The 16,661-nt window shown below is 42.4% G+C and overlaps 1 protein-coding gene across 4 annotated transcripts in view; it reads right to left on the bottom strand.

Annotated features, from left to right (window-relative positions):
• LOC135310856 (lens epithelium-derived growth factor-like) overlaps positions 1–16,661 on the bottom strand; it is a 112,599-nt gene that overhangs the window by 1,240 nt on the left and 94,698 nt on the right. For all 4 annotated transcript variants that reach the window (XM_064439921.1, XM_064439918.1, XM_064439919.1 and 1 more), the window contains 4 exons: positions 15,114–15,184; positions 14,039–14,140; positions 13,613–13,832; positions 12,704–12,815 (listed from right to left, as the gene is read on the bottom strand). In XM_064439921.1, coding sequence (XP_064295991.1) covers positions 12,704–12,815; positions 13,613–13,832; positions 14,039–14,140; positions 15,114–15,184 — 505 coding nt within the window. The remainder of the gene's footprint in view (positions 1–12,703; positions 12,816–13,612; positions 13,833–14,038; positions 14,141–15,113; positions 15,185–16,661) is intronic.

Below are 16,661 nucleotides of genomic sequence, written 5' to 3'. Positions count from 1 at the left end.
ACTCCAACCAGCACTAATGTATTGGTTTGCTAGAAAACTTTTCACATCCTTCTCCTGGATTTTAGCAGTGGAGTTTCTGAATGACTGCAGCATATTGCTCCAAGTTGTTTGCAGTGACCATTGCAACAATCATTTAAGGTTTACTTTCCCCCTTATAAACAGAGTTTATGAATTTTTATCCAGAAACTATTGGGCTTTTTCTGCATCCTTACTCTACTAAACTAGGTTGGGTTTTTTTTTAATTATTTTTTAGCAGTTTAGAAATATATTTCATGCAATATTTTAGGAAGCAAGTAAAAAATAGCTGCTTTATGGGGAGAGGGTCTATGGTTTTAATTTGTGAATTGCTTTCTTTAAATTAGGCTGAAAAACAAGCTGAAGCTGCAGAAGCTGCAGTGGTAGCAGCTGCAGTGGCTGTGACTCCAAAAGTAAGCCCTAAAAGAGGAAGACCAGCAGGTAACTTCAAACAAAAAGGAATAATAATTATTTTTCCTCATACAAAATAACTTAACAGAGATGGCTGGAGGCTTTATTGCCCACAGATCTTCAGAGTATTACAGAATATTTCCTAACATGTAAACTTCCAATTTTTATTTTTTCATATATATATATATATATAAATAAATAAACATACATATACACATCTAAACTATCCCACATGGCGACCTGAGGTATTTAGCACATAAAGGGCCTTAAAATGTTTATGGTTATGCTGGGTCCTCTGAAATAAGGATCACTGTATCCCCTTGCGAGTATCACCTTTAGGAAAGCCTCCATAGGATTCTGCTAACTTACAGACTATGCAATAAGACCTCTGTTTCCCTGTGGCTTCACAAAGGTTTATATTAATCAAAGATGTATAAAACTGGTACTTAAGTTGTGTTAGAATATCCACAAAACAAGTTTTTAAAAAAATGGGGGGAGGGAGACTGTCTATAGGTAGAGCTCAGAGGGCAGTAAAAACGAGTGAAGAGCTGGAGAGATTTTGCTGAAAAGACATTTAAAGGAAACCTCTGTAGACTGATAGACAACTGAGAAGAAAATATAGCTATTAGAAGCAGCATGTAATTTAAAAGATTTTGCTAATAGTTCTGCAGTACTTGTTTGTGAAAATAGCAATAACTTAACTGTAATTCTTATGGCAAGTTTGCAAGTATTCTTGAAGGAAACATTTTAAATTCTTTTTGCTGCTAACATGGGGAAAGTTATTGGAGCACTTAAATATGCTATATGAGCATTTAGTCTGGGAAACAGATAATTTTATACTCACCTGTATCTGGTAGCATTATGAAAATAACTTTTAGAAAGTGCAACCATAGTTAGCTCCCAAGGCAAACTATTTAAGACTAGATGTGAGGAAATGAAGTACTACCTTAGTACTTCACCCACTTTCATTATGTTTATTAAACGAATATTTTTAATACTTTAATGTGTGTGGGATTATATTGATCGTTCAAATGAATTGTGTTTATGCAAGCTATTGTCCGTAAGAGCAGGAAAGGACCTTTACAAGAGATGTTTTGGCACCCTATGGGAAATGTGTTACTAGATGATGTACTGTGCAGCACTCTCTTGCATTAATATGATGCGTGCATCTCTTGCTTAGCAGTGCTCCACACTAACACCAGCAGCACTTCAAACACTGGGCTGTTAGGTTTTTTCCTAACAGAATGTTCACTGGGGATAACAAATAAGCATGTTCCATAAATTTCAATCCATAATGGCAGCATACTAATTATTTTAATTTTACAAAATTCAAAGGGTATAAGCGTCGAGAAGGTGGATAAACCATTTAGCTCGCTTTAACACTGAAACATGGTGAAATTGAGAAAATGTAGAACTGTGCTGCATACCTCAGCGTGGTGGTAGAATTTCTTGACACTGATTTACTCTCAGGGAAAGGGATGGAAGCTCCATGAAGCTCTTAAAACTACTACTGATAAATAGGTTGAGTTTAGATTTGCACACTAAATTACTTAAGTCTTTTCCCCCGCTTATTATTGTCTTATTATTCCACTTATTATTCTCTTGTTTCAGGCGTATTTTTTTATTAGCTGCGTAACATGAGGCAGGGCCGTTCTGAGTGCACTGGGTGGAAAAGGCACAGGAATAGATGGTTTAAACCTCTTAGACTGCTATCTTAAAGGACCAAAGTGTTGGTTGAGATTTTAATTTTTCAAAGGGATCTCGATTAAACTTTGATACACAGTTCCAACCTCTGAATTTTTTTTTAAATAGAGTATTTACCTTACTAGGTTTGACTCAAGTGCTGCTTCTATGCATTGACATGAGAAACAATCCTTTTATATAAGGAATGGGTGGTGGCTGTAGACTAACCTGTTCTTTTTGTATAATTAGCTACTGAAGTAAAGGTTCCAAAACCAAGAGGGAGACCCAAATTGGTGAAACCACTTTGTCCTTCAGAGACTGACATGCGAGTTGGCTTTTTATATAAAATGCCTGTCTTTATTGTAAACCAAGTGGTTGCATTTGATGAGCTGTCATGACTTACTGAGTTCCTGCCCAGCATTTTCCTTGTAGTACTCAGTATAAGTTGGATGTTGCAGTCAGGATGGGTGGACGACCAGATGGGTAAAAAAGCGGTTGGATGATTGGGCTCAGAGGCTAGGGGTTAATAGGTTGTTGTCTCCCTGGAGGATGGTAACAAGTGGAATACTGCAGGAGTCTATCCTGGGACGTTTCCTGCTTAACATCAATGATCTGGAGGAGGTGAGAGCATGCACTCTCTTCAAGTTTGCAGATGAGAGCAAATGGGGGGGGGGGTGGGGTGTGTGTGCAGTCAATACACTTGAGGGCAGAGCCACCATCCAGAGGGAACTAGACAGGTTGGAGGAACAGGCTGACAGGAACCTCATGAAATTCAACCAGCACAAATGCAAAGTCCTGCCCCTGGGAAGGAAGAACCCCTGGCAATGGTACAGGCTGGGGACTGACTGCGGAGCAGCTCTGCTGAAAAGGACCTGGGGATCCTGGTAGACAGAAAGCTGATCACGAGCCAACAGTGTGCCCTGGCAGCAAAGGAGGCCAACAGCATCCTGGACTGTATGAACAGGAGCGTAGGCAGTTGTATTGGGTTTGGCTGGGACGGAGTTAACATTCCCCATAGCAGCCCTCATAGGGCTGTGCTTTGTATTGGTAGCTAAAATCATGTTGATAGCACACCAATGTTTTGGCTGTTGCTGAGCAGTGCTTGCACAGCATCAAGGCTGTCTCGCCACCACCCCCCTCCCCAAAGGCTGGAGGGTGGGCAAGACCTTGGGAGGGGACCTAGTCAGGACAGCTGACCCAAACTGACCAAAGGGATATTCCATACCAATTGATGCCATGCTCAGCAATAAAAGCTAAGAGAAAAGAGGGGGAGGGGGGGCATTTGTTATTAAGGCGTTTCTCTTCCAAAGCAATCGCTACGCGTACTGAGGCCCTACTTTCCAGGAAGTGGCTGGATGTGGCCTGCTGATGGGAAGAAGATAATGGTTTTTTTCTCTTTTTTGCTTTGTTTCTGGGCGCGGCCTTTGCATTCTTTCATTAAACCACCGTTGTCTTGACCCATGAGTTTTTAATCTTATTTTCTCCCCCTGTCCTGCTAAGGAGGGGGAGTGACAGAGCGGCTTGGTGAGCATCTGGCATCCAGCCAAGGTCAACCCACCACAGCGGTAGATCGAGAGGAGTTATTATCCCCCTCTGTTCAGCACTTGTTAGACCCCATCTAGAATCCTGGGTCCCCCAGTACAAGAAAGATGCCGAATAACTGGAGCGAGTTCAGCAGAGGGCCACCAAGCTGGTCAGAGGGCTGGAACACATGTCCTATGAGGAGGGGCTCAGGGAACTGGGCTTGTTCAGCCTGGAGAAGAGAAGGCTTTGGGGGAGATCTAATAACAGCCTTCCAATACCTACAAGGAGTTCATCAAGAAGAAGGAGCCAGGCTCGTCACAACAGTGCATGGTGGGAGGATGAGAGGCAATGGGCATGAACTGAAACAAGAGAGGATCAGACTGGATGTAGGGAAATACTTTTTCACCCTGAGGACAGTCAAGGAGTGGGACAGGTTGCCCACAGAGGTTGTCCAGTCTCCATCCTTGGAGGTTTTCAAGACCAGACTGGAGAAAGCCCTGAGTAACCTGGTCTGAACCACCCGCAGCAAGGGGTTGGACAAGAGACTTCGAGAGGCCCCCTCCAACCTGAATTCTCCTATGATCCTATGAAATGAAAGATCTAAGAGGGAGCCAACTTTGTGCAGGTGGAGTATTTGATAGTAAAAACTAAAAAGTACATCTTCCTGAATTGAGAGTTAGGTTCCCCTTTAAACTGGGTAGAGATAATGAATATGAAGCTTAAATAATTTACTGTGTTTTAGTGTTCATGAAGAGGAGAAGACAAAGAAAAAAGGACTGGAAGAAAAGGCCAAAAAACAAGGGAAAAAAAGATGAGGAGAGCCAGAAGGAAGAAGACAAATCAAGGAAGGAATTTGATAGAAGAGAAGCAAAGAGGGAGACTGAACCAAAAAGGAGAAATACTTCCCAAGTGGGTTCTGCATCAGCATCTGATTCTGAAGAGGATGAAGGAGAACATGAAGGTGATAAGGTATCTTGCTCTTTATTGACTGACTTATTGTAAAGAACAGGAGTTCACTGAAAACATTCCTTAAAGCTAATACTAGGTCTTCAGTTTTGTCTATTAGGTGTTGGAGCCTTGTGTCTGGCTAATGCAGATGCATGCCTTGGAAATGAGAAGTTGCAGAATTCCTTTCTGTCAAATAATCTTTTCAATAACTTTTAGATATGTACAAGGAAAAAACTTTCTAATACTTTTTATTTTTTAAAGGATGGATTTAAATGTAAGTGATTTATTGTAGCAAAAGTTTGTTGGTTTGTTGTTTGTGTTTTTTTTTTAATATACTGACTTGAATGCTTTTTTGTGGGGTCTGTGAAATATATTTTTGAGGGATAGGAAGCTGTCTCTAGTTGATCATTTGGGAATGGCTTTGGGTTTTTTGGTGTTTGGGATATTCTTCTCCATATCTGAGAGAAAGCACTAATAAAACTCAGCTTCTTATCTGCATATAAAATATTTGGATTTAGTTACAGAGGAATGCTAACTCTCATCAGGGTGTTTCATGGACTAGAGCAATAATGTGTAGACATCTAGAGCAGGTAGGTTTAACTATTAATGTTTTTGATGTTCAGTAACCTAAAGACTCCTTCTCTCTTCTCACCTTAAAATCCTAAATAAAAACGGAAGAAAAAAGGAGGGAGAATCTTTCAAGGAGCTCATAGAAGAAACATGTTACAAGGCCAACATGAGAGAGCACTGACAGAAAGAAAGTGTAAGCAAGAGGAGCAAATGGAATCTGAGCTGTGAGTATGCTTTAATACATAGTGTCTGTACATTGTGGTAGTACCTTGAAACTAAGAGGAGGCACAAAACCTGACAAAATTCCCAATTGGTTTGCACTGTGTTCTGTGTCCTCCCTCTGCTTTTTTCCCCCCAGGCATTATTTAACTTTTTAAGTGGAGAATAAAAAAGCTCTTGTAAATCAATATGTAGTATTGTGGGAGGATGGGAAAAATTGAATCCAGAAATTAAGTGATGTCAGTCTTTCAGTGACTTAGATTTCCTAACATTAGGATAGAGTTGGTGGGTTCTGTTTAGAAGCATCCTGAGAATACCTGAAGCTAACTCTCTTGTTCCAGCAGGGCCATGTATTATATTTTAAGTAAGTCTTGAATAGAATCATAGAATCATAGAATCATAGAATCATTAAGGTTGGAAAAGACCTCTAGGATCATCAAGTCCGACCGTCAACCCAACACTACCATGTCTCCTAAACCATGCCCTCAAGTGCCACGTCTACACGTCTTTTAAATACCTCCAGGGATGGCGACTCCACCACCTCTCTGGGCAGCCTGTTCCAATGTCTGACCACTCTTTCAGTAAAGAAATTTTTCCAAATATCCAATCTAAACCTCCCCTGATGCGGCTTGAGGCCGTTTCCGCTCGTTCTAGCGCTAGTGACCTGGGAGAAGAGACCAGCACCCACCTCACTACAACCTCCTTTCAGGTAGTTGTAGAGAGTCATAAGGTGTCCCCTCAGCCTCCTCTTCTCCAGACTAAACAACCCCAGTTCCCTCAGCTGCTCCTCATAAGACCTGCTCTCCGGACCCTTCACCAGCTTCGTTGTCCTTCTTTGGACACGCTCTAGTACCTCAATGTCCTTCTTGTAGTGAGGGGCCCAAAACCGAACACAATATTCAAGGTGCGGCCTCACCAGTGCCGAGTACAGGGGCACAATCACCTGCCTGCTCCTGCTGCCCACACTATTCCTGATACAAGCCAGGATGCTGTTGGCCTTCTTGGCCACCTGGGCACACTGCTGCCTCATGTTCATCCAGCTGTCAAACAGCAGCCCCAGGTCCTTCGCCGCCGGGCAGCTTTCCAGCCACTCTTCCCCAAGCCTGTAGCATTGCATGGGGTTCTTGTGACCCAAGTGCAGGACTTGGCACTTGGCCTTGTTAAACCTCATACAATTGGCCTCGGCCCATCGATCCAGCTTGTCCAGGTCCCTCTGTAGAACCTTCCTACCCTCGAGCAAATCAACACTCCCGCCCAACTTGGTGTCATCTGCAAACTTACTGGGGGCACACTCGATCCCCTCATCCAGATCACTGATAAAGATATTAAACAAGACTGGCCCCAACACTGAACCATGGGAAACCCCGCTCGTGACCGGCCGCCAACTGGATTTAGCTCCATTCACCACAACTCTCTGGGCTTGGCCATCCAGCCAGTTTTTCACCCAGCGAAGAGTACACCCATCCAAGCCATGAGCCGCCAGCTTCTCTAGAAGGATGCTGTGGGAGACAGTATCAAAGGCTTTACTAAAGTCCAGGTAGACATCATCCACAGCCTTTCTCTCATCCATGAGGCGGGTCACCTGGTCATAGAAGGAGATCAGGTTGGTCAGGCAGGGCCTGCCTTTCATGAACCCATGCTGACTGGGCCTGATCCCCTGGTTGTCCCGCACATGCTTGGTGAGCTCACTCAAGATGAACCGCTCCATAACCTTCCCCGGTACTGAGGTCAGGCTGACAGGCCTATAGATTTTCTGGCCCTTTCTCCTTCTGGCCCTTCTTGTAGATGGGCGTCACATCAGCAAGCTTCCAGTCATGTGGGACCTCCCCTGTTAACCAGGACTGATGGTAAAGCACAGAATCACAGGTTGGAAGGGACCTTGGGGATCATCTAGTCCAACCTTTCTAGGAAGAGCGCAGTCTAGACAAGATGGCCCAGCACCCTGTCCAGATGGAGAGTGGCTTGGCAAGCTCCTCCGCCAGCTCCCTCACTACTCTCAGGTGGATCCTATCCGGCCCCATATTCTTGTGAGTGTCCAGGTGGAGCAGTAGGTTGTAAACTGCTTCCTCCTGGATTATGGGGGGTTTATTCTGCGATCTGTCCCTGCCTTCCAGCTCAGGGGGCTGAATACCCTGGGGACAACTGGTCTGATGGTTAAAGATTGAGGCAAAGAAGGCATTTAGTACCTCAGCCTTTTCCCTCATCCTCAGCTGCAATGTTTCCCTCTGCATCCAATAGAGGATGGAGATTCTCTTTGGTTCTCTTTTTGTTGTTAATATATTTGTAAAAACATTTTTTGTTATCCCTTACAGCAGTGGCCAGGTTGAGTTCTAGCTGGGCTTTTGCTTGCCTAATTTTCTCCCTGCGAGACCTAACAAGGTCTCTGTACTCTTCTCGTGTTACCTGCCCCTTCTTCCAAAAGTGGTAGACTCTCCTTTTTTTTCCTGAGTGTCAGCATATGAGATTGAGATTTATATAAAAATTCTGTAGCCACGAATTTCAGGTTGTGGAATACATAGGGTTCCCTGGAAAACACTGCCTTCTCTGTCGGGCAGCTGGAGGCTATACTATCAGACAGAACAAGGAAGAAGTTATGATTTATGCTACTCTGGCTCTGCAAAGCCAGTTGAGTAATATCAAGCAGTTTGCAGTCAGAAGATAAATTATCACAAATGAATCAAGCATTATCACGGAGAGAAGATCCTGCCAGAAACTTAGGGGGTTGGGACAGCAGGAAGAAATCGATCTGACCCGTTCTCAAGACTTATTCCACAAGTGGGTGAAGAAGCTACCACCATGAGATTGAGATGTTCCCATCCACACAGTTCTTCAGAAGGAGGAAAAAGGGGGAGAACAAGGTAAAAATTCTGGGAATTAGGAGAAGGAAATGGTCCCCTTCATCTATAACAATAAAATTTTAACCTTTCTTTATCCTTTAACAAGAATCTAGAATTATTTACTACCCACCCACCCCCAAGTGATTTTGTCCCTTCCTTGACAGTTATTCTTTCTCTAGAAACCTAAACACACTTCTTCCTTGGGGAAAACCTCAACACTGAACACTAAATTGTTTTTATCATTTCTGCAATTCTTAAGACAATATTATGTAAATCTGACATGCTTTTTGATTTCTGCAATAAATTGTCATGTGTTGTTTTGGTTAACATAGACTCATAGAACGGTTTGGGTTGGAAGGGACCTTAAAGATCACCTGGTTCCAAGTCCCCTGCCGTGGGCAGGGATACCATCCACTAGATCAGGTTTCTCAAAGCCCCATCCAAGCTGGCCTTGGACACTTCCAGGGAGGGGGCACCCACAACTTCTCTGGGCAACCTGTTCCAGTGTCTCACCACCCTCACAGTAAATAATTTCTTCCTAATATCTAATCTAAATCTACCCTCTTTCTGATTAAAACCATTACCCCTCATCCTATCACTACACTCCCTGATAAAGAGTCCCTCCCCATCTTTCCTGTAGGCCCCCTTTAAGTACCGGAAGGCCGCTATAAGGTCTCCCCGCAGCCTTCTCTTCTCTTGGCTAAACAACCCCAACTCTCTCAGCCTGTCCTCATAGGGGAGGTGCTCCAGCCCCCTGATCCTCCTTTGTGGCCCTCCACTGGACCTGCTCAAGCAGGTCCATGTCTTTCTTATGCTGGGGGCCCCAGAGCTGAACGCAGTACTCCAGGTGGGGTCTCATGAGAGCCGAGTCTTCTGTACTTTTAAATAGATTTCATATTTTGTGCATCTAGGGATCTATACAGAGCTCCACTTCAGTAAAAGTAAGGAGCAGTAGCTTATCTTAGTGACGCTGCATAGTTTAGATTATACCTGATGCCTAATTATTAAGCACAAAAACTAATACTGATAAAATGCGAAAAGGTTTACTTTTCTTTTTGCTTTCTTGCAACTTCCTCTGTCAGCATAATGGATATAAATTGAATTTTTTGTTTCATTTTTTAAAATCATTATTTTCCATTTTTTCTGGCCTAGGTAGCTACCTCACTGATATTTGTTAGGCAAACAGTTCAGTGCTTTGTACATAAAACACAGCCTTGCTTAAAGAATGTGAGTCTGTGCAGGTACAACTGCGTTGCTCCTCAGTCTACTGCCAAATTTGTGCCAACATCCTCAGCTATTCATCCTCTCGGTAAAAAGAAACAAAGCAGCTTATCGAACAATGTTGCAGAAAAGACCTTGACTTGCTGATTTACCATGCATTACCAACTACAGCTTTTCTTAGTACCAATGAATAATTCAACACGTCCCAAACTTTAAAAAGATAACTTAAGGAAACAGCATATATGCCCATCAGCACAACTGAAAGTAGTTCTTAAGCACAATCACTTGGAATACATTATTTTCTAGAATGCACATAATCACAGAATAATTCAGGTTGAAAGGGACCTCAGGAGGTCATCTAACTTCAACCTCTGGCTCAAAGCAAGATTAGCTATGGGATCAGATTGTTCAAGTACATATTCAAAAAGATATGAAAGCACCTTATCTCTAGTTAACAAATGGAATACAGTTACACCAATATTTAACATACAGAACTGAAGAGACATTTACAAACCATTTGCTCAGACGCAATACTCAGTGCTTACAAGTGTTTTGTAAATTCATGTTTTGCTCATGTTTTCTCTGCTTAATGGTCTCTTCTTTAAACAATTTAACACTGCATATGAAATTATAAGCAAGTTTCACATGACAGAAGTAGAGTTTGCAGACTGTTCGAGTTTTAACATGAGCAGTGTATGCATTTTTCAGCATGAAAGGTGTACCAGTTTAGTCAGTGGTATGCTTACAAGTGGACTTTTACTGCAAAAACTGTAAACTAACATTGGTTTAAGCAAGATAGGTTTGCGTTATGCACACATTGTTTGATAATGGCTAATCCAAACAAATTGCTCTTAAGTAGCCATACAAGGGTTTATGTAAACAGGCTTGATTTCTTCGTTTAGATGTGTCAGACAATGCTAACTGGAGCTTAGAGTTCAAGCCAATGCTCTCTTGAATAGAGGGAAATGTATATTGGCAGAACGTAACGCTACCACTGGCTCAATTCTTGGAAGATATACTTGCAAGTTTTAAAGGACAAAAGCACAATATTGTGCTGGAATATTTAAAGAAATATATGAATTAATTTGCCTATAGTTGCTTGTTTGAGACAACCTGGTCAAGACATCTCGTGCAAGTATGTGAAGTGTTCATCTTCAGTTTCTTTTGACCAGTAATGACCACTGGTGTGTCATGTCTGCACCCAAACAGCCATATGCTTTCATCAGGAAATGAAAAGGGCAAGCTGACTCAGTTTGTCTCTTGCCACTACAAAAATCCAAGTGTTGTCAGGTTCTGTAGAAACAAGGAAGTGGAACAGGTCATGAAAAAAATGTACCTTGGAGAGAGAGTTATTAAAAGTGGCCATTTGTTTTCAAGCGATTGGCCGCATATGTTCCACTGTCCAACCGCTTCATTTACAATTTCAATTAACTCAGATGCCACACTGCATTAATGTCACATTGCATTTTGAACAACTCATTGATTTAAGCACAGTGCTGTGTTGCATAACTTGGGTTCGGAACTTGCACTGATCTCTTATTTATAAAAGGTACTCCCTTAGTATGCCTCTCATCCAGGCAAAACAAACATTTGCAATTATCATTATTTAGCTGAAAACTCCCAAATGACATTTTTTAAAGCTGTCCAATCAGAAACCAATAATTCCAAGACTACCTCTGGAGCAAAATCAAATTCATGTTCATCTAAAAGAAGAGATAAAACATAACTTAAGTTTACTTATTTCTAGAAGATGATCCCTGGTCAGCCAAGCTGGCCTTTTGCCTCGCCGGCTTTACTTCCTACACTTTGGGATGGCCTGCTCCTGTGCTTTTGGGAGGTGGTACTTAAAAAGCGACCAGCACTGATGGACCCCAGCACCTTCAAAAGCTTTTTCCCTGGGGACCTTACTAAGCAGTTCCCCGAGCAACCTGAAGTCTGCTCTCCTCATGTCCGGAGCTGAGGTCTTGCTGGCAGCTTTCCTCCTGTCACCATAGAGTTTACACTTGACTGTTTCATGGTCACTGTGGCCAAGGCGGCCCCCAATCTCCACTTCACCCACGAGGCCCTCTCTGTTAATAAGCAACAAGTCAAGGAAGGCACCCTTCCTGGTCCGTTCCCTTAGTACCTGTACCAAGACATTGTCGTCCACATGGTTTAGGAACCTTCTGGACCTGATTGTCCCAGCTGTGTGGTATTCGCGGTTGACATCTGGCAAGTTGACGTCCCCCATAAGGACAAGGGCAGATGACTTAGAGGCATCCCTTAGTTCGGTGTCATCCTCCTGGCTGGGTGGCCTATAGTAGGCTCCCACGACAACATCCGCTTTATTTGTCTGTCCCTTAATCCTTACCCAGAGGCTCTCAACTGTGCCATCGCCAACTGCAAGCTCCATGCATTCCAGCTGCTCCGCTACATACAATGCCGCGCCCCCGCCTCGCCTGCCCTGCCTGTCCCTCCTGAAGAGCTTGTAACCATCCATCACGGCACACCAGTCACAGGACTCATCCCACCAGGTTTCACTTATGCCAAAGATGTCATATCTCTGGGACTGGGCCAAGGCTTCTAGCTCCTCGTGTTTGTTCCTCATGCTGCGCGCATTTGTGTAGAAACACTTCAAGTGCGGTTCATTGTGCCCATCGACACATGTAGCAGTCTGAGGAGTCTCACTAGCACGCAGCTCCTCCAACTTTGGTGTGTCTTCCCATTGCCCGTCGCTGACTAGCCTTGTATTGCCCCTTTCCCCCTTCCAATCTAGTTTAAAGCTCTGTCAATCAGCCCTGCTAGTTCTTAAGCAAAAACCCTTTTCCCCTCCTGAGAAAGTTGCATCCCATTGAGTGTCAGCAGACCTGGTGTTGCATAGACCATCCCATGATCAAAAAAGCCAAAGTTCCACTGATGACACCAGCCTCGGAGCCTTGTGTTGATCAGCTCTACCTGCCTGTTCCATTCAATATTCTTCCCTGCTATGGAAAGGGTCAAGGAAAATACTGCCTGAGCACCCAATCCTTCAACCATCCACCCCAAGGCTCTGAAATATCTTTTGATAGCCTTTGGACTTCTTGCTACCTCTTTTCCGGCCACCATATCTCTCTGATATCTCTTACTCTGGCCCTGGGAAGCAGCAGACTTCCCTGTGGGTTGAGTCCAGTTGGCATATAGGACCCTCTGTTCCCCTCAGAAGGGTGTCACCTATGACAGCTACCCTTCTTTTTTTCTTAACGTGAGTTGTTGTGATGCAGGGGGTTAGTTCAGTGAACTTAATAACATTAACCCACTTTTTCTTAGTGCCAACTTCATGCTTCTCTTTCTTTTCCTCAGTGTTCTCTCCATTCTGCTGTAGTTGGTTGACGTCCTGAGTTTCAGACTCTCCATTTAGTGTCTTCACACCTTTAAAATGAAGGGGAAAGAATCAGCACTGCAGGAAGCAAGAAAAGTAAAATTCTGTCATAAGAAGCAGCAACTCCAACACTACAATTGTTGTTCCTATAATCTTGAAATCTACCAGCTGGAGCTATATATAAAAGCAAGAAGAGATATTATTATGTCTTTTAAGAATTCATTATACCTCAGTCCTAAAAACTGCGTTATCTAAATAAAACGAGCAAGCATATAAAATATCGCTGAAGGCTATAGTTTTAAGGTAATTCACAACACATTTCAAGACAAACTCAAGAACACTGGAAAATTAACTTGAGAAGTATTATGTGTAAGACAGTTAACCTGAAGTGATCAGCATATATTTCAAGAGTGGCTAGGTATGAGGGAGTCCTGGACCAGAACTGCAGGAGAAAGCAGCCACTCTTGAATATCCCTTAACAACTTGAATGTGGCTCACAAAGTAGTGGAGACTGGATATAAACAAGAAACTAAAAATTAACTATGAGGCTAACTGAAAGAACTATTTTATTTAAAACATCACATAACCTATTAACTATGGAAGCTCATTCAGCTATTATACTCCTAAAAGCATGCCAACTGAATTGTTTTCAGTACTAATCTTCCTTCCCTACTACCATGATGCAACTTTGTAGAAAACTGCCATGTAATTAGTTACTAAGTAAATCCTACTGTACTATAAAGTTTGTTAAAAAATATAACACAAACATAGCTGGTAACATTTCAGCCTCTGTGCTACTGTAGTAATGTCTCCTGGGGAGAGTGGGATGAAGTACACCAACACCTACCTGTTAGTTCTTTTTCCTTTTCTATTTTTTTGGTTGGACCTTTCTTCCAATGTTCTTTGGTTTTTTTGCTTTCCTCATGCTGCTTCTGCTCAGCAAGTGATTTATTCAGTACCTGTGAGAGAACAGAATCTCCTTCTCCAACTAAAAACATGGTCTTGAACTTGTTATAGAGCATTGTAGATTTTTCCATTATAACTTGGCTAACTTTGAACTTCCGTATCTGAAAATGAAAAGGTAAAACAGTCAACCCCACTTATATATGTACATATCTACTTAATCTCAGTAAGTGCTATATGAAATTCTTAACTCGTTGTATGTTATGTTTAGACTTGAAGTGAAACATGCTCCAAAGTAGTAAATAAACTTGATGTCAATTAAAAAAAGTTTCCCTTTTGAAGGTAGTTCAAATGAAGTTGCAAAACTCACCTTCTTTAGAGTCAAAATCATCTCTGTGTGTTTTTGAGCTTGTTGCATTGTGACCTGAAGGGAAGCAAGCTCATCAAGAGCCTCAATACACCTGTTCACATCCTGTATATAAACAAAAGTTTGATTTGAAGACTTTGTTTAAATGCTAACAATCCTTGGTAGCCACATTAAGAGGAAAAAAATATAAAATTGAAGGCAATGTTGAGTTTTAGTTCCTGTTCTTGGGGGAAAGTAGCAAAAAAAGCAAGTCAGATACTGCTTAGATTACTCTATAGAGAGGTGAGACCTTCACTCATCAAATTATATACAAAGATGCTCAAGTTGTATAAATCACCTGGGTACTTGGCCAAGCAAAAGAAGGATTCGGGACTGCTCTCAGCAGAATATGGTAGTTGCCACACTTACTCAGTGATAAATACAACAATGAAAACATCTTTGCTCTAGCTCTGCAACCAATCTTATAAAATTTTCTAATCCAGGCAAGAATAAGATTATATCTCTGTGAGCTTTTATTTCAAGTATTTTTATATTTGAAATGAATTTCCTATCTGGAGTTCAGATGACAGAAAAATATTTAAACTGAACCATTTTTCTGAGGTGAAAATTTTAAAATTTAATATGAAGTACTCTGAGGTCAGAAATTTTTTATAGACAAGAGGTGGCTGAACTAGAAACAAATGTTTTGTTCTTTAGCATGACAGCACAAAATCATAGACTGAGTTCAAACTGCTCACTACTTCTCATGCTGCTAAATGCAGAAGCCACTGCAGTGTTTGTTGTGAAAGATGACTTTGCTTAAACTACTAGTTTCTCATTACACAAATAGCCTTCATGAAGTAAAAGTGCCAAGTCAGAGACCAAATCCCTTTCAACACTTTTCATGTTAAGTTAGAGGCCAAATCCATTTCAACACTTTTCACATGATGGCACTCTGAGAAGACCAGGTGAGTAATCAAGAAAGAAGCTACCCAAACCAGTCTTGCAAATTAAAGAATTCCTTTACTTCAAACCAGGCATTCAAAAAATATTTCCTACCTGAATTGTACACATACATCAATGAACAAAATATACTTACTAGATTATCAATTTTGAGCGAGTTTTTAATTTCTGCATGTATCCTTTGAAGCCTAGAATCCATTGATGTTTCTAAAGATCAGAAATAGTAGACATGAATATTTAATAATCTCATGAGATGTTTTTTAGAAACATTTCTACAAACCTGAACTTGAGATACAGAACACAAAAAACTATGAGTAGGCAGCTCATCTTAAGTTTTCCTAAGGTGCATTAAAGTAGCAAATAACGTAGGTTTTTAGTTTTGTTTTTTTTTTTAACAACAACATGGAGTTACAACTGAATAATTTTCTGCTGTAATATCCAACTGTCACCTTCTAGAAGTTAACCCAGGTTAAAAGAAAGTTTCAATAAATAGTAAGAGCTGGGAAAATACAGAAGCTTTATGATAAGAGGATACCTGAATATTGATGCTTTGGATTTCAGACACTTAGACACACTTGACTTGCTGGGTGGATGAAGGGAGAGCAGTGGATGTTTTTTACCTTGACTTCAGCAAGGCTTTTGACACTGTCTCCCATAAGATCCTCGTGGACAAGCTTAGGAAGTGTAGGTTAGATGAGAGGACAGCGAGGTAGAGTCAGACCTAGCTTAATGGCAGAGCTCAGAGGGTTGTGATCAACAGAGCAGAGTCTGGTTGGAGGCCTGTAACTAGCGGTGTTCCCCAGGGGTCTGTGCTGGGTCCAGTCCTGTTCAATATATTCATCAATGACCTGGACAAAGGGATAGAGTGTACACTCAGCAAGTTTGCTGATGATACAAAACTGGGAGGAGTGGCTGATATGCTGGAAGGCTGTGCTGCCATCCAACGAGACCTGGACAGGCTGGAGAGCTGGGCCGAGGGGAACCCGATGAAATTCAACAAGTGCAAGTGTAAGGTCCTGCACATGGGGAGGAACAACCCCATGCACCGGTACAGGTTGGGGGTTGACCTGCTGGAAAGCAGCTCTGCTCAGAAGGACCTAGGAGTACTGGTGGACAGCAAGGTGACCCAGAGCCAGCACTGTGCCCTTGTGGCCAAGAAGGCCAACAGTATCCTGGGTTGCATTAAAAAGAGTGCGGCCAGCAGGTCGAGGGAGGTTATCCTCTCCCTCTACTCTGCCCTAGTGAGGCTACATCTGGAGTACTGTGTTCAGTTCTGGGCCCCCCAGTTTAAGAAGGACAGGGAACTGCTAGAGAGCAAGTCCAGCGGAGAGCTACAATGATCAGGGGACTGGAGCACCTCTCTTATGAAGAAAGGCTGAGAGACCTGGGTTTGTTTAGCCTGGACAAGAGAAGACTGAGGGGGGATTTCAGCAATGCTTATAAATATCTAAAGGGTGGGTGTCAGGACAGTGGGACTGGACAGGACAAAGGGCAGTGGGCACAAGTTGGAACACAGGAAGTTCCACCTAAACATGAGAAAAAACTTCTTTCTTGTGAGGGTGACAGAGCAGTGGAACAGGCTGCCCAGAAAGGCTGTGGAGTCTCCTTCCTTGGAAATATTCAAAACCTGCCTGAATGCAGTCCCGTGCACCCTGCTTTAGGTGTCCCTGCTCAAGCAGGGGGT

Source organism: Phalacrocorax carbo (assembly GCF_963921805.1).
Source record: "Phalacrocorax carbo chromosome W unlocalized genomic scaffold, bPhaCar2.1 SUPER_W_unloc_3, whole genome shotgun sequence".
Taxonomy (NCBI): Eukaryota; Metazoa; Chordata; class Aves; order Suliformes; family Phalacrocoracidae; genus Phalacrocorax; species Phalacrocorax carbo.
Note: the sequence above shows the minus strand (reverse complement) of the source record. Positions and strands in the feature narration are given on the sequence as shown.